Raw genomic sequence first — 22,080 nt, 5'->3', positions numbered from 1 at the left:
AAAGTAATTTCTCATATAGGATCTTATATAAGGGCATTATATAATAAAATTAGGAAAATTTTCAATAACCTGATACAGCAAAAGACAGATTTAACGATTGTCCTGTGTAATGCTTTTTTTTATAATAAATTTATTTTTTATTGGTGTTCAATTTACCAACATACAGAATAACACCCAGTGCTCATCCCGTCAAGTGCCCCCCTCAGTGCCCATCACCCATTCACCCCCACCCCCCGCCCTTCTCCCCTTCCACCACCCCTAGTTCGTTTCCCAGAGTTAGGAGTCTTTATGTTCTGCAAAGACAACTTTGTAATTATAATACCTAAGAATTTTTTGTTATTAAAATCAGCATGAGTTATTCCACAATATATATTACATGCTACTACAGTTATGCTATTTGCTATAAATACCCATAGCATAAACCAACTCTTTCTAAATTGAACAAATTAAATAACTGAGTTATCAAGGAGGGTTTTAGATTTGTGGAGTAGGAGACATTGTAGATTATGCCTGGGGATATCTTCCATAAGAACAATTTGAGTCCTGCTAACTTCAATGATTCTATCAGTTTAGCAAGGTTATGTTTGTTTTTTCTACTTGAGTTCCTATAAGTTTTAGATAAAGCTAAGCATACCAGCAAATATACTACAGATATTTTCAGAGCCCTAATTTGGATTCAATCTTTTTTTTTCTTTAGTATTTTCTATTCAGCTGAGTTTTATGGTTTTAACCTTCCTCTTTTCAACAAGGTAAGTGATACAGTATCTCTTGTGGTTCTTAGTTTTCTAAATAACAAATGATGCTATTTACTTGGCTTTTACTGTGCTGTTCCAGTGTTTCTGCTGTTTCCTGACCATTCCATATTGCTCCAGCCACCCTCAGGTTGTAGATGTTTCCAGAGGGTTTCTCTGTGGCCCTTTGTCATCTGTTCACATCATGTATATTTAGGTGGCCTCCTTCATTCTGCTGGCTCAAGTTGTCAGCTTCCTGCTGATGGTTTTCAAGCCTCAACCTTCCATTCCAGTATTTTTCCTGAATTCCAGCACTGTTTATCACTAACCATTTAGATATCTCCACCTGTCTTAACAAGACCTCAGTCTCAGATGGAATTAAATTTTTCCCCTAATACTTCCACTTTCTCTCTCATTTCATTATTGTTAATGGGATCACCATCCACAGAGTTACTCAGACTGGAATAATTTGTATCATTATTTTTTAAATGTCTTGGTCCTACCTCTGTAATATATTCTGTGCTCCCAAAGCCACTTCCCTAATTCAGGCTCTTGTTGCCTCTTTTCTCCCTAGACTATTGCAGTGGGTATCTTACAAGTATCTTCATTTCTAAAATGAATTCCTCTACTGCATTTCGTATAGCTTCCAATAACTCAGAGTTCTGATAATAGCTCTTATCAGAGATCTTCGGTGGTTTCAGTGCCTGTAGAGTAAAGTTCCTTTTGGGGGTCTATATGAACCACTAGTAGCATTCCTGCTGTCTACACTCCCAAGTCGAGGTAAAATCTTTGCTGTTCGCCAGAGGAACGTCATGCATTCTCCTTTCTGTCCCTTACTGAGGCTGTCCTCATTAAATTAGCCTCCATGCCCTACATCATCTTTCCTGTTCTCAAAGGCTCACCTCTAATGCAACTTCTTCCACCAGTATTGTCCGTTCAGCAGATAGTACTTAAGTCTTCAGTATGAGGAAGTCATCACAGTGATTACCACAAAGAAGAGATGATTCTGATCTTGTGTGACTTTATAGACTAGATATATGTCTGATAACTAAGTGTCCTCCCTGTGGACAGTGAGCCAAGTTGTAGTCAATTCAAAGAAGAAAGCACTTCCAAAGAGAGTGGTAGAGCAAGGCTTCAATGGAAGAGATGGGATCTGATGTGAGTTATAAAGAAGGGCTAATTATTCAGCAAAGTGAGAGGCAGAGAGGAGCTTCTTGGTGGGGAGAGGGTAAAACAATAATGTAAATGTGGACACGGACACACACAGACATGGTGGGACAATACGAGTAGAAAAAGATTTTTAAAAAATAACAATAACTGGAAAGACAGGCTTACACCAGATTGCCAAGTGATGGCAGTGGGTTGCCACAAGGTAAAAGGCCCAGGTTTTTATTTTGTTTTGTTTGGAAAGAGAGTGTACACATGTGCATGCAAAGTGGGAGGGGAGGGATCCCTGGGTGGCGCAGCGGTTTGGCGCCTGCCTTTGGCCCAGGGCGCGATCCTGGAGATCCGGGATCGAATCCCACGTCAGGCTCCCGGTGCATGGAGCCTGCTTCTCCCTCTGCCTGTGTCTCTGCCTCTCTCTCTCTCTCACTGTGTGCCTATCATGAATAAATAAAAATTAAAAAAAAAAAAAGTGGGAGGGGAGAGGAAGAGAGAGAATCTTAAGCAGGCTGCACGCATAGCATGGAACCTGATGTGGGGCTCGATCCCACAACCCTGAGATCATGACCTGAGCTGAAATCAAGTCAGACACTTAACTGACTGAGCCACCCAGGCGCCCTGGACCTGGGTTGTTTTTGAGATCTGAAACAGCGGCAGAGCAATGGGTGGCTTAGGCCTCGCGTGGGGCACTTGGCTCTTACAGCACTTGGTATAGCATGAGGCTGATTGTAAACACTCAATAGAAATTTATTGATTGGTGTAATTTGAACCATTTTCCCTAGCTTGTGGTTGTGATTTATAAAGTAAAAGTGAAGCCCGGAGCCATTAAGACACCGAGAAAACGTGATTTAATTGGATAGTGTAGGAGTAGGAGCTATTTTAAAGTTCTTTTTGTAAATGATTTGTTATGTCGCCCTAGAAAAGATGTTTGCCTTTCACCAGCTGTTTGTTTACTGGTCCTTGTGGCAGAAGTAATAATCAGACCCACTGATCCTAGCCTATCAGACTGGGTAGGAGACAGATATCCTGTCAGTGACTGCAAATGTCCTGAAAGCACAGAATAGCCACTGCTGAAATTGCTGAATGAGTGCTGGGGCCAGGTGGTGTCACAACTGGTTAAATGAAAATTGAGAATTTTCAGTATGGAGTAGACTAGATTTTCATAAGGCCTTGAGATTTTTAAGACCCTTTTATTCTGCCTTCGATGAAGTCCTCTTGCATTTTGAACTTGGCTCAACCGACTGTCAGACGTGTACATTCTTTGATAAACAGCAAAATAGGGAGTGGCTGTAATCACACTCCTCGGTAAAATGGTTACATACCTCCAAAATATTACATTGAAAATTGGGGATTTTTTCAATTGAACAAAATTTAGAAGATGGTAGATTTTACTTTTTTATTTCTGCACTTTTTTTTTCCTCTCACTATGAGAGACCTCATTGTACCTAAGGATTTTATTAGAGAAATAAAAGATACTGACATTTATTGAACCCTGCTTGGTGCCAGGCACCATGCTAGAGACTACACATATGTTCTTTCATGAAAGTCTGACAGTAGAAACCATGATACTATGCATTTTTGTTGCTGTTTTGTTAGATGAGGAACCATACCTAGAGTAGTTCAGTTTAATGGCTTGCCTAAAATCAGATTTTAGTTGTTTAATAACAGATGGCAAAGAGTATGTGTGGAATTACAATCCATTTCCATTTGACATTTGCCCACACTTGTTCTGCTGCACTAAACGACCTCAGTTATTTTTTAAATTTGTAAGTGCTGGTTTTGGTTAGGAGATCTGTAGAGAGTATTTAACTCTTCAAGTTCACTCACACAAATAAATTAGTCAAAAACACCAAGAGTCTGAACTAAGACACATAGGTTTATACTCTGTTGAGTTTCATTTTCTCTTCATACCCTTTGTTTCTTTCTACTTAAAATTAGTGAAATTGGCCTGTGGTTTTTCATCTTTTTCTTGCCAATTTATTAAATCCAGTCCAGATATCAAGAGACAAAAATCTTAGGCATGAAAATCGGTCTCTCTTTTTTGGTACAGTATGCCACTGACCCCTGACAATGGAAGTTTAGCATAAACCAAGAGAGACCCAGACTAGAAAATCCTACTTGCCTACAACATTCTTCTTACTTGGTTAACATTTCTTGGATTTACTGACCTGACATGTTACCTATCTAGGGTCAGGCATGTGAATTACTACTTTGAGTATTTAAAATACATTTAAATACTCTATGTTTTTATTTGTGTTTTTATTTATCAACAGAGGTTAAAAATTCCAATTCTAGAGTCAGACAGAGTTTCAATCCTATTTAATAACTTTGTGACTTTTGTCATTCCTCATTTATAAAATAGAGATAGTAGTAGGACCTACCTCATCGAGTCATTTGATGAGTTGAATATGCTCATAAAGCCCTCATCATAACACCTAGCATATAGTAAGTGCTCAATAAATATTAGCAACTCTCAAATATTTATTATGCCAAAATAATTTATCTGTATTATTTCAAAAACTAATGATGGAAGAGAAGAAATTAGCATTTCTAGCTTTGTAATACATTCTCTTTGATGTTACACTGTCACAGGTGCTAGGAAATGAGAGTCGATCCATCAGACCAAGAGTCAGCTGCCCATAGCACCCTGTCCATAGCCTGCAACCTTGAGAAACTGTCAAGTTTACCATAAAAGGTTGAAAAGGCTAGAAAAAGAAAGCAGTAATTGGGAGCCTTTAAAAAAAATACATAAAAGACAGTTTAGAAAACTGATAACTAGAGTAATTGAAACTCGAATATCACTGGAGTGACAAAAGAAACTATTAAGAAAGGAAAAAGAAGAAGACAAATTTTGAATATCTGTATAGATGTTTTCATCCTCTTGTCAGTACATTTTTAATCCGATGTCTCAATCAGCCTCTCATTGTAGCCCTGGGAGGGAAGGAGGTATGGGAGGGAGGGAAGGCAGGTATTAGTATTAATGGTAAGTCTTACCATTTCAGACACAAGGAAACTAAGCCACAGAGCTCTGGGTAACTTGTTTAGTGGCACACAGCTAATGACAGATGAGGTCTTCTCCTAAAATTAAGTAAAGACAAAACACAGGTACAGAGGTTAACAAAGGAAAGTATTTCACGTGGAAGTTTCCTCCTCTGTAAACAGTGGGCTTAGATGGAACTCTCTCAGAGGACCTTTTCTGTTCCACATTCTGTGATTCTACTAGTAAAACCTTCTGACATGTTTTCCTTTGTGAGTACTGCAGAGAAAGGCAAGATAAATATTATGTGGGAAACACTGATTGAAAGCTTTGTAAGAGAGCATAAAAAGACCAGTTGGGAAGAAAAGGAAATAAACATCTCAAGGGAAGCCAAAGTGATCAAAAGGATTATAAAAACAGGATAAAAAGAAAATCAATATTAAAAAGAGATAAGATAGAGTTAGAAAATAAATAGTAATGTGATTCCTTTCCTTTCAAGAGCATGAGCAAACACAATAGAGACGTTAATCACTGAAAATAATTATAGTCATTACACTTAACCATAATGCACAAGGTGCTTCGTTTTCCTGGGTGTTGGCATGACTTTCTGCCATCGCGCCACCCCTTGATGGAACGTGGCTGCAGGAGGGTTACCTACCGAGATAGCTCCTCTAACTGTGTGGTGGTGGTGGTGGTGGTGGTGTCGGTGTCTTTATTTTCTTAATTTCCTTCTCAGAAAGCAAGCTGGTCTCCAGTTCCAGGCAGCCTACTTCCTAGTGGTGTCTGACTTTAGGGACGCCGTTTATTAACCTTCCCCTTTTTTGGAGAAAGCAGGCAGCAGGAGCACACTGGAGCTTCTGAGGCAGTTCCAGGAAGAAAGAAGTAGCGGGAGTAGAGGGCTTAGAAAACGCTCCTTGTTTCCTGCTCTGGTGGCTCACTAGCACCATCCTTCTCCTCCTCATGAATGGAGGCTTCAGTGAGCATTTGCTCTGTTGGCTTTCCTCAAGACCCGTTCTGTGTCTCTCCAGATAGTGTTCAGGCAGGGAGAGTATTGTTTTTAACCGTAAACGGGCCGTTTTTATGTGCTGATACTCCTCCCTCCCCACTAGCAGACGCTGTGGCAGTAGAACTGCAGGGCTGTGTTCCAACTCAGATCGGGCTGGAACCTTCCCCGCACAGGCCTAGCCTCAGCCACCTTACCTGAAGCCTCCTTACCTCCAGACAGGGGAGCCGGTCATGCAGATATCCTTCTTAGCTGCACCGGAAGTACAGCTCTAACGGCTGACAGCCAATGCCAGATTAAATCAGAGCCTTCTGGGCTGGAGAGACTTTGACACACTAGAAGTGTACTACCACCTGGAAAGAGCAAGATATCAAGCCGAACAAAGTTCACTAAAGGAGAAGGGTATTGCTGGACTGTCGTGGAAAGAAAAAAAAAAAACACAACAAACAGCATAATCCAGAGGTAGCCACACTGGGTTATAAACAGGGCTAGCAAAAGATGACAAAGGCCTTCATAGTGTCACTGACACAACAGGCATTGCTGGAGAATAGCCTCAAACAAGGCCAGTGTGTTATGCCACAGGCTCTACAAGCACGAGTGGGTGGCCATTCCTGTAGAAGGGGTTTATTCACTGTGAAGTCCTAGTGCCTGATGTGCCTCTCTCCTAATTACTTACACATCCAGGCCTCTTTATTACCCCAAACTCTGTGGATGAGTGAAGTGTCTATGCTTTACAAAGAAAGTGAAATATCTGATATAAATTGCCTACTTTCCCATTCCCTACATTAAAATTTCTATATTTTTCACTCACCTTGTCTTCTTTTGTGTCCAGTTCACCGACTGGGAAATGAGCCCTCTCAGGTTAAACCTGCAGCCTGGGCTCTCGGGCCTTTCTAAGGACCTGGTTTCAGCAGTTGTTTCTACCCACTGGGCCTTCACTCTCTCTGCAGGGTCATGTTCAGATTGCAGATATTCATGATCTTTTTCTTCTCTTTACCAGATTTCTTGAAAACATAGAACTCTCTCACTAACACAGATTCTCCTCGCTCATCTCCTTGGCCTTCTCCCCAGACCCCATTGGGCCACCTCTTCCCTTCCCAATTTCCATTAACAGCCTAGTGCTCCTTTTAATCCTATGCATTCCAAGCTTCTTGTTTCTCTTCTCTAAAAGTAACAGCAACAATAATATCAGCTAGCTTATGTTAAAAACTTGCAATGTGCCAATTCTTAACAAACGTTGGTATTGTATCCTCACAATGACCCCTAAGAGGCCAGCAGTATTATCCCCATTTTATATATAAGCAAAAGGATGGTCTGGATTGAAATTCAGGTGTCTGTGCTCCCCAAAGCCTGTGCTCTTAAGCTGCTGGAAGGGAATATTTCACAGAATTCAACAGCCAACAAGTTTTTTTTATTCTATCTTCATATCTCTTACCAGCATCGCTGCCCTCACTGTGATTCTTCAGGCCCTTCCAACTTTCTCCTTCCTGCCCAGCCTCATCATCACCAGTCTCACACCACACTGTGTGCTTACTCCTCTTGACCTCCTTAGCCCGTCTTGTCAAGTCCACACTCCTGGTCACAAGCCAGTATCCCTGCACACAAGTCAGCCTGAAGAGGCTGCTCTTTGCCAACTGCCCCCTGGACCCCAGATTTTAGCCTCACTCTCCTTTATCTGAAATACACACCTACCCACACCTAAACCTGGCCTTTAAAGCCCAGCTCAATTGTTATTTCCTTCAAGAGGGTCCTCTGTATGCTCCATCATTGTCCCCATTCCCTGCCAAGCTCAAGATAATCCTTTTGGCAGCCCCGGCCCAGCAGTTTAGCAATGCCTTCAGCCCAGGGCATGATCCTGGAGACCCAGGATCGAGTCCCACGTCGGGCTCCCTGCATGGAGCCTGCTTCTCCGTCTGCCTCTCTCTCTCTCTCTCTCTCTCTCTCTGTGCCTCTCTGAAAAAATAAAATCTTAAAAAAAAAAAAAAAAGGTTATCCTTTTCTTTGGTGCCATAACCCTCCTACCCCCTCTTTTTCTCTCTTTCTCAATCTCTCGCTCTCTCTCAATCTCTCTATGTGTGTGTGTGTGTATATATACATATATGTGACCACTATATATAATGAACAAAGGGATCAAGGAATATGTCAGCCATATAGTGCAATGTTTAAAAAGAAATGTAATATCACAATATAAATATGAGAATAAAATGTGGGAACAGTAAGGCAGTCTTATCCTCAAGTCACATATCCATGGAGAATCTTCAACTGAGGTGAGACACCAAAAAATTCAATTTGGGAAGTTATCCAAAAAGAGCTGGAGGTAAGACTAGTTAGGAAGCATGATAACACATGACTTTTCAGAAGAGAGAAGACCAAAGGAAATTTCCATATTCTCTTAACACAGGGGATGAGGAAGAGGTATAGGAGAAGAAGGCCCTTCTCCCCTCCAGTAAGTACATAACAAAGAAAACAGGATGTGTAGATCTATTTAGGGAAGATTTTTCTTCCATTGAAAGTTTTATGTGAGGATGAGGTTACTAAGGAAAGTGGTAGGATCACTTTCATTAGAGATCCTTAAAAATTGGGTAGATTGTTATATCTGCAACTATATACATATAGAGTCAGGTTCTGGAGCATTTTCCATTTGCTAAATTAAGGCAGGGAACAAATAGTTTCACTGTACCTTCAAATCCTGATTCTGCAGGAAGGAACAGTTTCTAACATAACAAGCACACTAACCACAATAACATTTCTAATCCTTTTGGCTCCTGGTTCTCTATGTCTTCCTGTCCCAAAATAGAAAAATCGGAATATGAAATTCACCAGTACCGATCCCCATAACATTTAATGGAGTTTAGTATATTAATGCTTAATATAACAATCAGAACATAGCAGTTCTGTGCCTATAGTATAGGCACAGAAGGCAGACTTGATTTATTTATTTTTTAATAATAAATTTATTTTTTATTGGTGTTCAATTTGCCAACATACAGAATAACACCCAGTGCTCATCCCATCAAGTGCCCCCCTCAGTGCCCATCACCCATTCACCCCTACCCCCCGCCTTCCTCCCCTTCCACCACCCCTAGTTCGTTTCCCAGAGTTAGGAGTCTTCGTGTTCTGTCTCCCTTTATGATATTTCCTACCCATTTCTTCTCCCTTCCCTTCTATTCCCTTTCACTATTATTTATATTCCCCAAATGAATGAGACCATATAATGTTTGTCCTTCTCCGATTGACTTACTTCACTCAGCATAATACCCTCCAGTTCCATCCACATTGAAGCAAATGGTGGGTATTTGTCATTTCTAATGGCTTAGTAAGCAAACTTGATTTAAATTGTGGCTCTGTCACTTTCTAGCTCTGGGGCCCTGGATAAAGCTACACAACTTTGGTGTCACTCAGTTTTCTCCTCTCTCTGTAGGGTTATTGTATCGCCTACCTTATGGGATAGTTGTCTTCCAATGTATAGACCTTAGAGGAGGATCTGATACACAGTAACTGCTCAAGGAGTGAGAACTTATATTTTTTACTAAAGCATATGATGAAAAATCTTTTTTCATACCATGTTTGCTGCCAGAAAGGTATGCTGCTTCTTGAGGGAAACTATTATGGAGATACATTAACACTTCCCAGCCATTGGAAATAATGTCAAGTGATAGGCCTAGTAACTTTGCTAACAGAGGTCCCCACTACATGATTTTCACAAAGCACTACACCACAGCCTGGTTATGTATGTGATCTCCAGAGACCTCCACCACATATTTTTTAGAGCAACTTTATTTTTAATAACCAATAACTAGATAGAGTCCAGCTGTCCTTCCATAGGTGAATGGTTAAACAAATTATGGTACATATATGTCATGGGATACTATTTAGCAATAAGAGGAACAAATTATTGATATACACAATGACTTAGATGAATGTCTAGTGAATTATGTTGAGTAAAAAAAGCCAATCCCAAAGGGTTACATACCATATCATTCCATATACAGAACATTTTGAAATGAAAAAGGGTTTTTTTTGTTTTGTTTTGTTTTGTTTCTTGAAAAAGGTTTTTGAGCAGCTTGGTGGTTGCCAGAGGTTAGGAAAGAGGGATGGGGAAGGGGGGAGAAGTGGGGTCCACCATACATTTGTAAGACTTGCTCTTCATGGATAAATGACTCAGGAATGATTTTCTAAAAAGAAATTCAGACACCTCTCTACATTTGGGCATAGAATTACTTGTATCACCAGGATTGATCAAAATGATATTAACATGAAGGTAGGTACTACCTACTTCATTTGATTTGGGATGTGTTAAGTAGGATTTTTATACAAGTATTTGTAAAACACTTTTTTTGCCCCTAGGAATAACTCGGGTTTCACACCAGCAGACACTGTGGCTATCATTTTCTGTTCTACACACAAGTCCCTCACACTGGGTAAGTGACTCAGAAAGTTAAAAATCAACTTAAGGGACGCCTGGGTGGCTCAGTGGTTGAGCACCTGCCTTTGGCTCAGGGTGTGATCCCAGGGTCCTGGGATCAAGTCCCACATTGGGCTTCATACAGGAAGCCTGCTTCTCTCTCTGCCTATGTCTCTGCTCTCTCTCTCTGTATGTCTCTAATGAATAAATAAATAAAATTTTAAAAAATCAACCTAATGTTATCCTCAGACAGTTATATATTATGATTTTGAAACTTAAGCAACTCTTCAAATTAAGTGGAATGGAGTATTGTCCACTCTGTAGATAAAAACCAAAAGAAAGGTGAGGATAAGTCATTCCTTTGAAATGCCATTATTTGATTGAATCAATTTTTTTTTTGATTGAATCAATTTTTGAAGGCCTAAATTTAATACTGTAGGATTTAACTTAATTTGTAATTATGTGGGATCCCTGGGTGGCGCAGCGGTTTGGCGCCTGCCTTTGGCCCAGGGCACGAACCTGGAGACCCGGGATCGAATCCCACGTCGGGCTCCCGGTGCATGGAGCCTGCTTCTCCCTCTGCCTATGTCTCTGCCTCTGTGTGTGTGTGTGTGTGTGTGTGTGTGTGTGTGTGTGGCTATCATAAATAAAAAAATTTTAAAAATTGTAATTATGTTTTTGATTCTTATAAAAAGTTTTCAGTGTGGAAGGTTCACATCAAAAGCTGTAGTAGGGGGTGACAGGGATGGGGAAGGGTGGGGAACTTCAGAAAGTGAATGGGCAAAAACATGGCTTTGAAGGTTCTAGAGTTGTCCCTGGAAAATGTTAACTTACTTTTTGGAAGTTTGGAGCAAGGTAGAAATACTGTTACTCTAATCTGATATTGACATTAGTTTAAAGTTCATTTCAGAATGTTATTTCTATAAAGAAACACAATGTAGTTATCTTTAATTCAAGCACCCAAAGTGAAATATGTATTTATTCAATGGACAAAAGTTACATCAAGAAGAAAAGTGCTATTTTCTACTAAGCTTTATCTAGGGTAGTGGCATTGTCCCAGTAACCTGCCCAGGTGCCTGAATCCATGCTTTTAGTCACTAAAAGTCATTAAGTGTAGCACTTGGGTGGCTCAGCAGTTGAGCACCTGCCTTCAGCTCGGGTCATGATCCCAGGGTCCTGGGATCGAGTCCCACATCGGGCTCCCTGCAGGGAGCCTGCTTTTCCCTTTGCCTATGTCTCTGCCTTTCTCTGTGTCTCTCATGAATAGATGAATAGGGTCTTTAAAAAAAAGTCATTAAGTAGTCAGGAACGCTACTGAAATATACATCATTCACAAACTCCTTGAGGTAGTAAGCACATTGTGGTAAAGACTCGCATTAAAAATTACATTTTGGCATGAGACTCACTTAAGAGAATGAAAATCATGACATTGCTCTGTCCATGTTAAAGAAGTTCAGTTTGTAAGCTAGAAAACAAAGACATTTCATAATATTTTTACTGACTGCAAGCATATTTGTTTGATAGAATCTGTTGTCAATCTTGCCGAGTTTGGAAAGTGATTTCGAAATTGGACAAACTCTTTAAGGAGCACTTGCTATGTAGGGCTTCAGCTGATCTTAATGAATGATAGACGGGTGACCCTTGAATAATGCAGGAGTAGGGGGCTTTGGGGGAACCAACCCCCCCCCCGCATAGTCAAAAAACCATGTAAAACTTCTGACTCCCCAAAAAACTTAACTATCAATAGCCTACTGTTGATGAGAAGCCTTACTGATAACAGTCGATTAACCATATTTTGTACATTATATATATTATATACTGTGTTCTTACAATAAAGTAGTCTAGAGAAAAGAAAACGTGATTAAGAAAAGCATAAGGAAGAGAACATACAGTTACAGTACTGTACCGTGTTTATCGAAAAAAATATCCATGTATTAGTGGACCCATGTAGTTCAAACCCATGTTGTTCAAGGGTTAACTGTTTTGAATGTCTATACCTTGCAGTATTTTTGTTAGGCTTTCTTTGTAATATCATCCTATGGAAGTTGAGAGAGCTTTGGAAGCCACATTCCAATCCTAACTTTGTGACTCTGGACAAATTGCTTAACCTCCCTGAACCTTAGCTTTTCATCTGTAAAATGGAGCAGAATAATACTTACTTTATAAAGTTTATGAAGGTTAAAGATACAATGTGTTAAGTACCTAGCACAGCACTTGTACATAACAGGTAGTCAGTACAGGACAGAATGTGTGCAACAACTGCACAGGTGTAGATTGCTGTGGCCCACCTGCAGGAGTTGGTGTGCTTCCTAGCATACAGCACATAGTCTTTTAAGCAGAAGCAGTCTTTTAAGTAGTAGTTGTTATTAGTTATCATTAGCTCTATTAGTTACAACTATGTTACCATTTCCAGGGCTCCAGTCCCCTGACCCCTCATCCTCTAGATATTCATGTAATAGGCCTGGTTTAATTTTTGACTTCAAAGAAATCATCTTGCACTTTATTTCCCACGTGGTGATGTCTAACGTTCCAAGTGTCCTCAAAAGTAAGGGGCTGTTACAAAGGTAGGGTGTCCAGAGGCGAGTGCTGCCAGATGCCTCAGATGTCCAGAGCCAGAGATCATATGAGCCCATGTCCTGAGAATAGATGCTGAGCCATGGCCACACCAGATACAGCCCTGCATTTCTCCAATGGGCTTTTAAACCCCATACACTCCTAGGGGTTTGCTTTTGTCAGGAAAACCAAAATGGACATTTTGTCTCTCCACCATGTGCTTCTGTGCCGGAGCTGGCTGTTTTGAACAAAGAGCCTGACCCAAGAAGCATACTGCGGCATGATCAGTAATCTTCCCTATTCTATAAGTAAAATGCCTACCCATTAGATCTTTTTTTTTTTTTGTCTTTTTTATTTTTCTGAATCTCAAAGCTATAGTCTTCTGTTCCCAATGCTTTCTGAAACCTAATTTTCAGGCAAACAGGTGCTCTGAACACCTGTCAGAAGTAGCTGTTTTGCTAAAAAGGGTTGAGTCAATTTGACTTTTGTCTGCTTATACACTTTGTTTTTGCAGTGTTCTCTTGTGAAATAGATCCTTAGGTCCTCCGGTAAGGAGGACATCACTGGTACAGAGGATGTGCTATGACAGTAGCCTGAGCGACAGTCCACTAACTATCTTAAGGGAAATTCTCACCTGCATGGAAATGAAAAAACATCCCACTAAGTGTGAAAAAAATCATATTCCAGAAAGCGGGGTATGTATCTCAGAGAATATCACTCAGCGTTATACTGTCTCTCACCTCTGTATTTCACACAAAGGTGAAATACAGTAAATTATAATAGATCTATTTGGCATTTAGAAACTATATCTACCCCTTTTGAGGTCACTATCAAAGTATCTTTCCTACTGTTTTTATACACATAGAACACATGCACGCACCTGCATATGACACCTCCAATAGAATACATTAAGTAAGCCTTAGGAGATACTATTCATTATTATATACAGTATTTGTATTTAAGAATAAATCATTGCAGGCTGAGTGGTGCCCAGGTAACTAATGAACTAAAGATAAAAACTCTTGCTCAAGAATCCTTCTAAATATTCTCTTGTACCTACACTTCCAATTTATTTTATTGTTCTTGCCTTTGCCCCGTCTCAATCTCTTCAGTGTACTTGCCTCTACACAGATGCTGAATTTGATTCATTGCTTTTATTAGTGCATTTGCCATTGATTGATTAGTTCTTCGTATTAGTACTTTTTCTATTGATTGATTGCAGATGAAGTGACTATTTGACCTTTAATTATGAGGCTTCCTATTGAAAATGACATTGAGCTATGGCTTCACATAATCCATCTGGAAAGCCTGACATGATGCCATTCCCTGGAGTTCGTTCAGGAAGAAAGAGGAGGCCCGAAGGAAGCACTGAGCTATCACTGTGCTTCATCTAAAACAATACTACAGGGCTTGTTTGCTGCTCTCCTATAGTTTCAGCTCAGGGTTGGAGGTAATTTTATATTTTGTCAAGACGGCATCATTTGCTGTGGGTTGCCGTGAAAGCCACGAACTCTCCTAAATTCTTCTCTGAGAGTTTGATGCCAGTATTTGTATAATAATGACAAGGTATTTTACATAGCAGAGATTGAAGAACAGCTTGTAGCCTGGTTAACAATGGCTCAGTGCACAGTCAGTCAATAGATCTCATCAAGAGAGTAATTCGATCCAAGATACTCTGTGGAATTAGTATTTTACTTTTATTTTATTTATCTTTTTCTCTTGAGTATTCAGATCACTTTGCTTATCTAGAGTTTCAGTATATGTAAAAAAAAAAAAAAAAAGTTCTCACAACACCAAGAAAGAAAATGTTTCAGGATGTTTGAGATCCTTAAGTATATATTTATATTAGTTTTTCATGTTTTTAAATAGCACAATGAAAGCACGTACTCTCATAGCGTGTCAGCTATTGGCAGTCGATTGTGAGACGCTCAGTCATTTCTTATTTCTAAGAGCATTTCGGAATTGAAGGAATGCTATTTAAATTTTAGAGTATTGTGATCAACACTATTACAAGTCCACTGAGTGTCTTACCATTTCTAGACACTGCATACAAAGGTGAATCAAGGCAGGTATTCCCCCACATTGTTTATACTTCATTATGAGTCCAGGGTTGCAGTCACACAGCTGAACTGCGACAAGAAACTATTAAGCAACCATTCTATTAAAGCAAAAAGAATATAACTTTTTGGCAAGGCACTGGGATTCTGGAAAGAGTGAAAAGAACACATACCTGATTTTAGCCCAGATTCAGGTTCCAATTCTCTCACCAAAAAGCTGGAACAAATCATGTAACTGCTGTGGGCCTCAACTTCCTCATCTGTTAAGTGAGAAGATGGACAAGACAGCATGTGACATTCCTCCCAGGCTCAAGTTTCTGTGAGTCTGTGCTCAATGACTGATATTTCCATTCCTTAAGATAGCAGTTTCCCTGCCATGTATGAAAGAGAAAAGAGTTCGCAAACAATTCTGTAAGTGATGGTATAATACTATAGGGAAGGAAATACAGTTCTTGCTTCTTCTGAAAGAGGTTAAAGAAACAGAATCTGCAAAGGATCTTATTTTCAGTTTTACTTGGAAGCTATCTGAGAATGTGACAGGGCTACTTGCCATTTGGGCTAAAGAGATCACTTAATAACATCCGCATTCTTTTCTCAAGAGGAGATGGGATTGAAATACAGAAGTTTCTGTTTCTGTTGTTCTTTTCCCCTAAAACTTACCTGTGACTCTATTTGGTGTATAGAATTAAACTGCCCCATGACTGGGAAGCACTTTTTAAAGCATTGAGCTGAGTAAATCATGTAACCTGAAAACCTTGACTATTAGGAGGTCAGTAATTATAGTGCTTACAAAGAGATGGAAAAATTTTACAGGCTTACCCCAGACCATATAACTAATGGAGACCAGATTCTCAGCCTCCCAACTTCCAGAACTGCACTGGGTAGTAAGATATGACAGCACTTTGAAGATCAAAAGGTGCTATACTGATTCCACATACTGTAAATGTGTGATCTTGGTGTGAGTTTGGAGTATTTTATTGTTTAAAAAAGAAAATCACGTCTGATGACATTGCTAATTATAAAATAGTTTAAAAATACTCAGTATCGGGGATCCCTGGGTGGCGCAGTGGTTTGGCGCCTGCCTTTGGCCCAGGGCGCGATCCTGGAGACCTGGGATCGAATCCCACATCAGGCTCCCGGTGCATGGAGCCTGCTTCTCCCTCTGCCTGTGTCTCTGCCTCTCTCTCTCTCTCTCTGTGACTATCATAAATAAATAAATAAATAAATAAATAAATAAATAAATAAATAAATAAATAAAATACTCAGTATCTATCATTGTCCCCATAAGCACATATTTCCACATGGCCCAGTCATAAACTGGTACTCATTCCTTCCACCTTCTTTAATAACAGTAAGTTATATTCTTCCCTCCCCTGTGCTCATCGGTTTGGTTTCTTAAGTTCCACATATGAGTGAAATCATATGGTATTTGTCTTTCTCTGACTGACTTATTTCACTCAGCCTTATACCCTCTAGCTCCCTCCACATCGTTGCAAATGCAAGATTTCATTCTTTTCAATAGCTGACTAATATTCCTTTATATACATACCACATCCTGTCCATTCATCTGTCGATGGACATCTGGGCTCTTCCCACAGTTTGGCTGTTGTGGGCATTGCTGCATAAAAACTGGGGTGCAGATGCCCCTTCACATCACTATATTTGTATCCTTTGGATAAATACCTACTAGTGTAATTGCTGGGATATAGGGCAATTTACTTTTAACTTTTTGAGGAAACTCCATAGTGTTTTCTAGGTGATTGCACCAGTTTGCATTCCCATCACCAGAGTAAAACAGAGGGGGTGGCAAACCATAAGAGACTCTGAACTATAGGAAACAAACTGAGAGTTGCTGGAGGGGAGGTAGATGGAAGGATGGGGTACCTAGGTGAAGGGCTTTAGGAGGACACATGATGTAATGAGCACTGGATGTTACATGCAACTGATGAATCACTAAATTCTATCCATGAAACTAGTAATAGACTATATATTAACTAAATTAAATTTAAATAAAAAATAAAAATAAATAAGATTTCAAGAGACATAATACCCCCCTCAAAAAAAGTTATATTCTACATTCTATTTAAACTGAGTCTTAATGAGCCAGCCCCTGCCTTTCATGAGGCATCACTGTCTCCACTCTTTTCTTGCAAACTAAGAGACATGGTGGTGTATGACAATAAACTGTTAAAGTAGAAATAAAAATCCAGAGTAGAGACTAAAAAATAGATGGTTGTGTTCAAGCAGTAGCCACAAATATATTTCTGTCCTGCAGTTTGCTGCTAGAGTAAAGGTTCCATAATGAAAGGCATTTTGGGGACCATTTGATAGATTCTTAAAGATGCCACTGAAATTATAGACAGTAGATTTTAGTACTATGCTAAATGAAAGTGAGGGAGTATCTGCCATTTTGTACCATTTTCTGATCCATTTAAAGAAAGAAAGAAATGAAGTTCTCAAAGTGATACACTTAGGTTCCTCAGAGGTTTGTGAATTATTTTGTTTTGAGTTTTTGATTCTGAATTTGGTGTCTGAAAATCATTACTAGCATATCTAGACTTATATAATAAAAAAAATTTAGGAAGTTCCCAGGTCCTAGGCAGCAAGTATGAAATTAAAGATAATAAAACCTCTTTGGTTTTTGGGTTTATTACCCTGACCCTCAGGTACCATTAATCTCAAAGATATGCCAGGAGATGTTCATCTGGAAGATTAGTGCCCTGATACCCCACATGCTTCTCCTTCTTCATGGTTCCTATGCCATAGATTGTCAAATGTATTTAACTACAACCTGCAGTTAGAAATACATTTTATAGTGTGATCTAGGATGCATTGCCTGTTGTAAAAGGTTTACAAAATAATATGCACTCTTACTTTATGTGATATACATTCCATATGTGATACATATGTGATACATTCCATATTCTATACAAGTGGTAGATAAATCCTATTAAATTGATGTGCAACTCATTAATGGGTCATAATCCAAAGTCTGAAAATTATTACTTTATACCTTCTTGGTGAGATTTTATCCTCTTCCTCAGATAGTTACCATGTAGGCTTTAGCTTCTACTGTCTTTTTTTATTTAAACTTTAACCCAAATTTCTGATACCATGTAGGAATCCAAGCTAAATTAAAACCCAGAACAATTCTTGATTTGTGGTTATAGGAGATCATCTGCATTTAGGTTTTATTAATACAGCTTTTAGTACAGAGTTTCTACACCTTTTTTAATTTATTTTTTAATTGTGTCTCTATTCATCATGTTTTCAATAGTAGTAGGAATAATGATAACAGCTAACAGTAATTGGGTACTTAATAGGCAAATACTGTGCTATGTGCTTGTTACATGAAGTAATTTACTTGAAAATAGCTTTGTGTTCATAGTGTGGCATCACATATGTATGTACTAGTTAGGGCCAGTTGCTCCAATGGAAAATTCTCACCCAAGTGTTCAGCTACTATTTCATCAGAAAGGAAATACTCCAGAGGCAGCTCCAACAAATGCTTTTGTTATCTATATCTTTCAACCAGAGATTTTTGCTAATCAGCATAATGCATTCTGAAATAGGTTTTTATTGATGAAATTACTGGCTTGTTACTTAGCATGATAAATGTAATGAATTAACTCTCACTGATATGTAGACTGCCTGAAAACTTTAGAGCTACTTCCTACTTTTTACAAAGAATCTAGTCAATCCGGTGGCTCAAATATGAAATCCTCGGGGCTGTGCTGGAGGCTCATCCCTGCATGGTTTTGTGCTCTGTTGCTATGAGGAGGACCTGTGGTTGCCTGAGGCTGACTGTACGGGTCAGAATCAGAATCCTGCTCTAGAATGTTGCTGTGTGTGCTTTGAGAGACCGCGTGCAAGGGGCTAGTGAGAGCACTTGAAAGGTCAGAATTGGAACTTTGAGTGGACAGGATAGGTTGTTTAAACTGTGTTTGTGTGTGACTACTGATATGTGTTCAGTTAAAAATACCTGGGTAGGGAGATCCCTAGGTGGCTGAGCGGTTTGGCGCCTGCCTTTGGCCCAGGGCACGATCCCAGAGACCCCAGATCGAGTCCCACGTTGGGCTCCCTGCATGGAGCCTGCTTCTCCCTCTACCTGTGTCTCTGCCTCTTTCTCTCTCTGTGTCTCTCATGAATAAGTAGATAAAATCTTTAAAAAATAAAAAATAAATAAAAATACCTGGGTATGTGGCAGCTTGCTTTCATTCAAACCTGCTAGCCAGCTTATGGGAGTGTAGCTCATCTTCACCTACCTTAAAATTCTTTCTTTGGCCACTACACATTATCTGCCAGAAAGAATCAGAAACTTCTTCACGACAACCCTGGTATAGGTCACTTCCCAACAGTTCTTTACACACATCAGCTCACATTACTCTCACAATCACCCCATATAGGGAAAGTGAGGTTCCTAAGTGATAAGCAGCTTACCCGAGTCACATGACCCAGGTGGCAGAACCAGAACTCACACCAAGTCTGACTCTTAGCCACGTGCTGAACTGTGATGAGAGTTCTTCAGAAAGTTTTCTGCTCTAGTATCAGAACTGTGGTCCACTAGCAATACAAAATTTAGGCTAGATGATCTCTGGGGCCCTTCTTATTCTAACGTTATATAATTCTCTGATTTTGAAAGGTATTCAGCTTTAGAATCTTGAGCCTTTAGAGGGGTACCTTAAGATCAATATTTCTCCAAGGATGGCCTTCTAAATTACAGCAAGTCACTTCCTTTAAAGAAACAAAAAAGGAGATGAATTGAATTCATCTGATTCAGAATTTTTAAGAATAAGCCCCTGGAGTCCAATTTTTGAAATATACCAAAAAAAATAGTATTATGCATCTGAAATTTTAAAGCCACCATAATACATGCATCCAGAATCACCTCTTGGTTTCCAAAGATGGTGGCTCACCCGCCTAGGTCTTTAGGGAAGCTTTTGACCTAGCAGAACATTCAGGCAAATTTTGTGTTAGTGCTTTTTAATGATAGTGAAAACTAGTTTGGGTCAACTTGGCATGGTTGATTTGGGGTCTTGTTTTGTTTGTTTGTTTGTTTTTAACTTTAGTCTGGCTATGATGTGGATACTTTTTATCTCATTATTAGCCAAAAGGAGATACTTAGAACATAGATGCTCATGACATACCAAAAAGTACCATTAAAAGATAAGCAATAAATTTTAAAAATAACTCAGTAGGCTTGGATTCTGATTTCTCAGAATCACTTACCTGGTTCCACAGCTTCAGTATGTGATATTGTGGTTGTGTCTAGGAAGGATAAAAATTTACTTCTGTTTCTCTAATCTATACCTATATTTGTGCCTGAACTTCAAAGGTCTTTTGAGTTCCCTTTGCATCAATCTGGTTAAACCACAGCATTTAGATGTGGAAGTATGCCAGTATTTCACAAGGCATAGCCTGATCAAAGGAAAGCCATTCATTTAGTGCCTACCCATCACCCTTAACAGTCACTCCAAAAGTGAAGCTTTCTTTCTTTAAGCTAAGAGTAAAGTTTAGGCATGTTTAAAATAATTTCAGCATGCCTGGTATTTGAAAGTTACCCTTATATAAGTCCTTTCATGAAAAGAAATATATAAAATCAGTGTAACTGATAGCATGGAAAGACTTTTTAAAAAGAAAGAAAAGAAAGGCACCTGGGTGGCTAAGTTAGTTAAGCCTCCAACTCTTGATTTTGGCTCAGGTCATGATCTCAAGGTCCTGGGATCAAGCCCTGCATCGGGCTCCCTGCTCAGTGGGGAATCTGCTTCTCTCTCTCCCTCTGCCCCTCTTCCCCTGCTCATGCTTACTCTCTCTGTCTCTCTCTCTCTCTCTCTCTCTCTCTCTGAAATAAATAAATAAATCCTTTTTTAAAAGAATTAAATTAAAATTTAAAAAGAAAGAAAAGAAGCACAAGATAGAATCTCTGCTTTCCAGAAGTCAGCACTCTGAAAGGGACAGCAACCCAAACAGAACCGCAAGCACTTATCCATAAACTGCAGACAGATGAAGGTTTTGGCAGCACCCTAAAGAGGAAGTCTCAGTTCCTGTGGCAATCCTCAGCAGTCACAAAAGCTTTAGGAATGCTTCAGACCTCACCCTGGATGATTTCAGTGGCAAGCCCCTTCCCTGTTCAGTCCTATAAACTACTGAAATCTGAGCCCTACAGTAGTATCTCATAATGATAACAATAATCACAATCATTTTTTCTATCCCATAATCATAACAATAATCAGAATCATTTTGGGGGGTGCTGACTCTATGCCAGGCACCAAACTACGTACTTGACCAACACTGCCTCACTAAAACCTCCAACTCTCCTCCAAGACAGTTATTTTAACCTCATTTTAAACAGATATGGAAACTTAAAGGTATAAGGGTTAGATCACCTGATCATATAGCTGACAGGCAGCATGGTCAGGATTTAAACCCAGGCCTCTGACATCAAAGACCAGGTCCTTTCCATCACATCACCCAGACTTCTAGAAATATCTAAGAATGGTGTGTTAGCTGTCTGCCTCTCATTTAGCCTCAGTGATGGGACCAGAGCAAGAGGGGCTAGTGTGTACCTGCACCAGCCTCACGGCAGCTGATCATGACTTGCAGGGGCACCCCGAACTATGTACAAAATGCTTATCAAGCTGTAGGTCTCCAATGTCAACTTTTAGTGCATCAAGTTAGTGCAGACTTTTAATTCCCGAGCTTCATATTTATTTCAAAGTAAAAACCACCCACCCACATAGTTAGAAGTAGCTCTAAGGAGGTTAATTTTACACATTAATAATCAATAATGTACCCAAAGTCATATACACTCCATGCTTCTGAAAGGGAAATGCCACAAGAAATGAGGGGAACACAATTATGGTGTTCTGGAGCTTGTCCATTCTGATGAGGCCTTTGCACATCCAGGAGAGCTGACAGCAGCCCATCTCCCAGTGCTTCCCGCTAGCTCTACACTCGCTGTCAGTTGCAGAGGGGTTTGGTCTTTATTATTATTATTAATATTTAGAAAGTTTGCCCGTAGCAGTACTAAAATGTGCATCACAGAACAACAGTTGTTTACTGTGTTTGAAGTGAAGACTCTCACCCAGGAGATCTCATTCACTTGAAGTTCGTGTCTCTCAATCTCCACTTGCAAACAGAGACCTGTGAATAACAATTGTCATTTCAGAGGTGCATCTCTCCAATTATTT

The 22,080-nt window shown here is 39.6% G+C and overlaps 1 protein-coding gene and 1 long non-coding RNA gene across 9 annotated transcripts in view; one reads left to right on the top strand and one right to left on the bottom strand.

The window, feature by feature from the left end:
* The window catches only part of LOC140603042 (uncharacterized), a 78,235-nt gene that overhangs the window by 19,803 nt on the left and 36,352 nt on the right, over positions 1-22,080 (bottom strand). For 4 of the 5 annotated variants that reach the window (XR_012006089.1, XR_012006086.1, XR_012006088.1 and 1 more), the window contains 3 exons: positions 15,064-15,150; positions 6,088-6,228; positions 4,890-4,973 (listed from right to left, as the gene is read on the bottom strand). This is a non-coding gene — a long non-coding RNA (uncharacterized lncRNA). Of the gene's footprint in view, positions 1-4,889; positions 4,974-5,530; positions 5,730-6,087; positions 6,229-15,063; positions 15,151-22,080 lie in introns of all 5 variants that reach the window. The other variant, XR_012006087.1, reaches the window with a different exon arrangement.
* The window catches only part of SLC10A7 (solute carrier family 10 member 7), a 248,533-nt gene that overhangs the window by 208,841 nt on the left and 17,612 nt on the right, over positions 1-22,080 (top strand). For all 4 annotated transcript variants that reach the window (XM_072773508.1, XM_072773511.1, XM_072773512.1 and 1 more), the window contains 2 exons: positions 698-749; positions 10,223-10,296. In XM_072773508.1, the coding sequence (XP_072629609.1) occupies positions 698-749; positions 10,223-10,296 (126 nt within the window). The remainder of the gene's footprint in view (positions 1-697; positions 750-10,222; positions 10,297-22,080) is intronic.

This window comes from Canis lupus, chromosome 13, assembly GCF_048164855.1.
Source record: "Canis lupus baileyi chromosome 13, mCanLup2.hap1, whole genome shotgun sequence".
NCBI lineage: Eukaryota > Metazoa > Chordata > Mammalia > Carnivora > Canidae > Canis > Canis lupus.
Note: the sequence above shows the minus strand (reverse complement) of the source record. Positions and strands in the feature narration are given on the sequence as shown.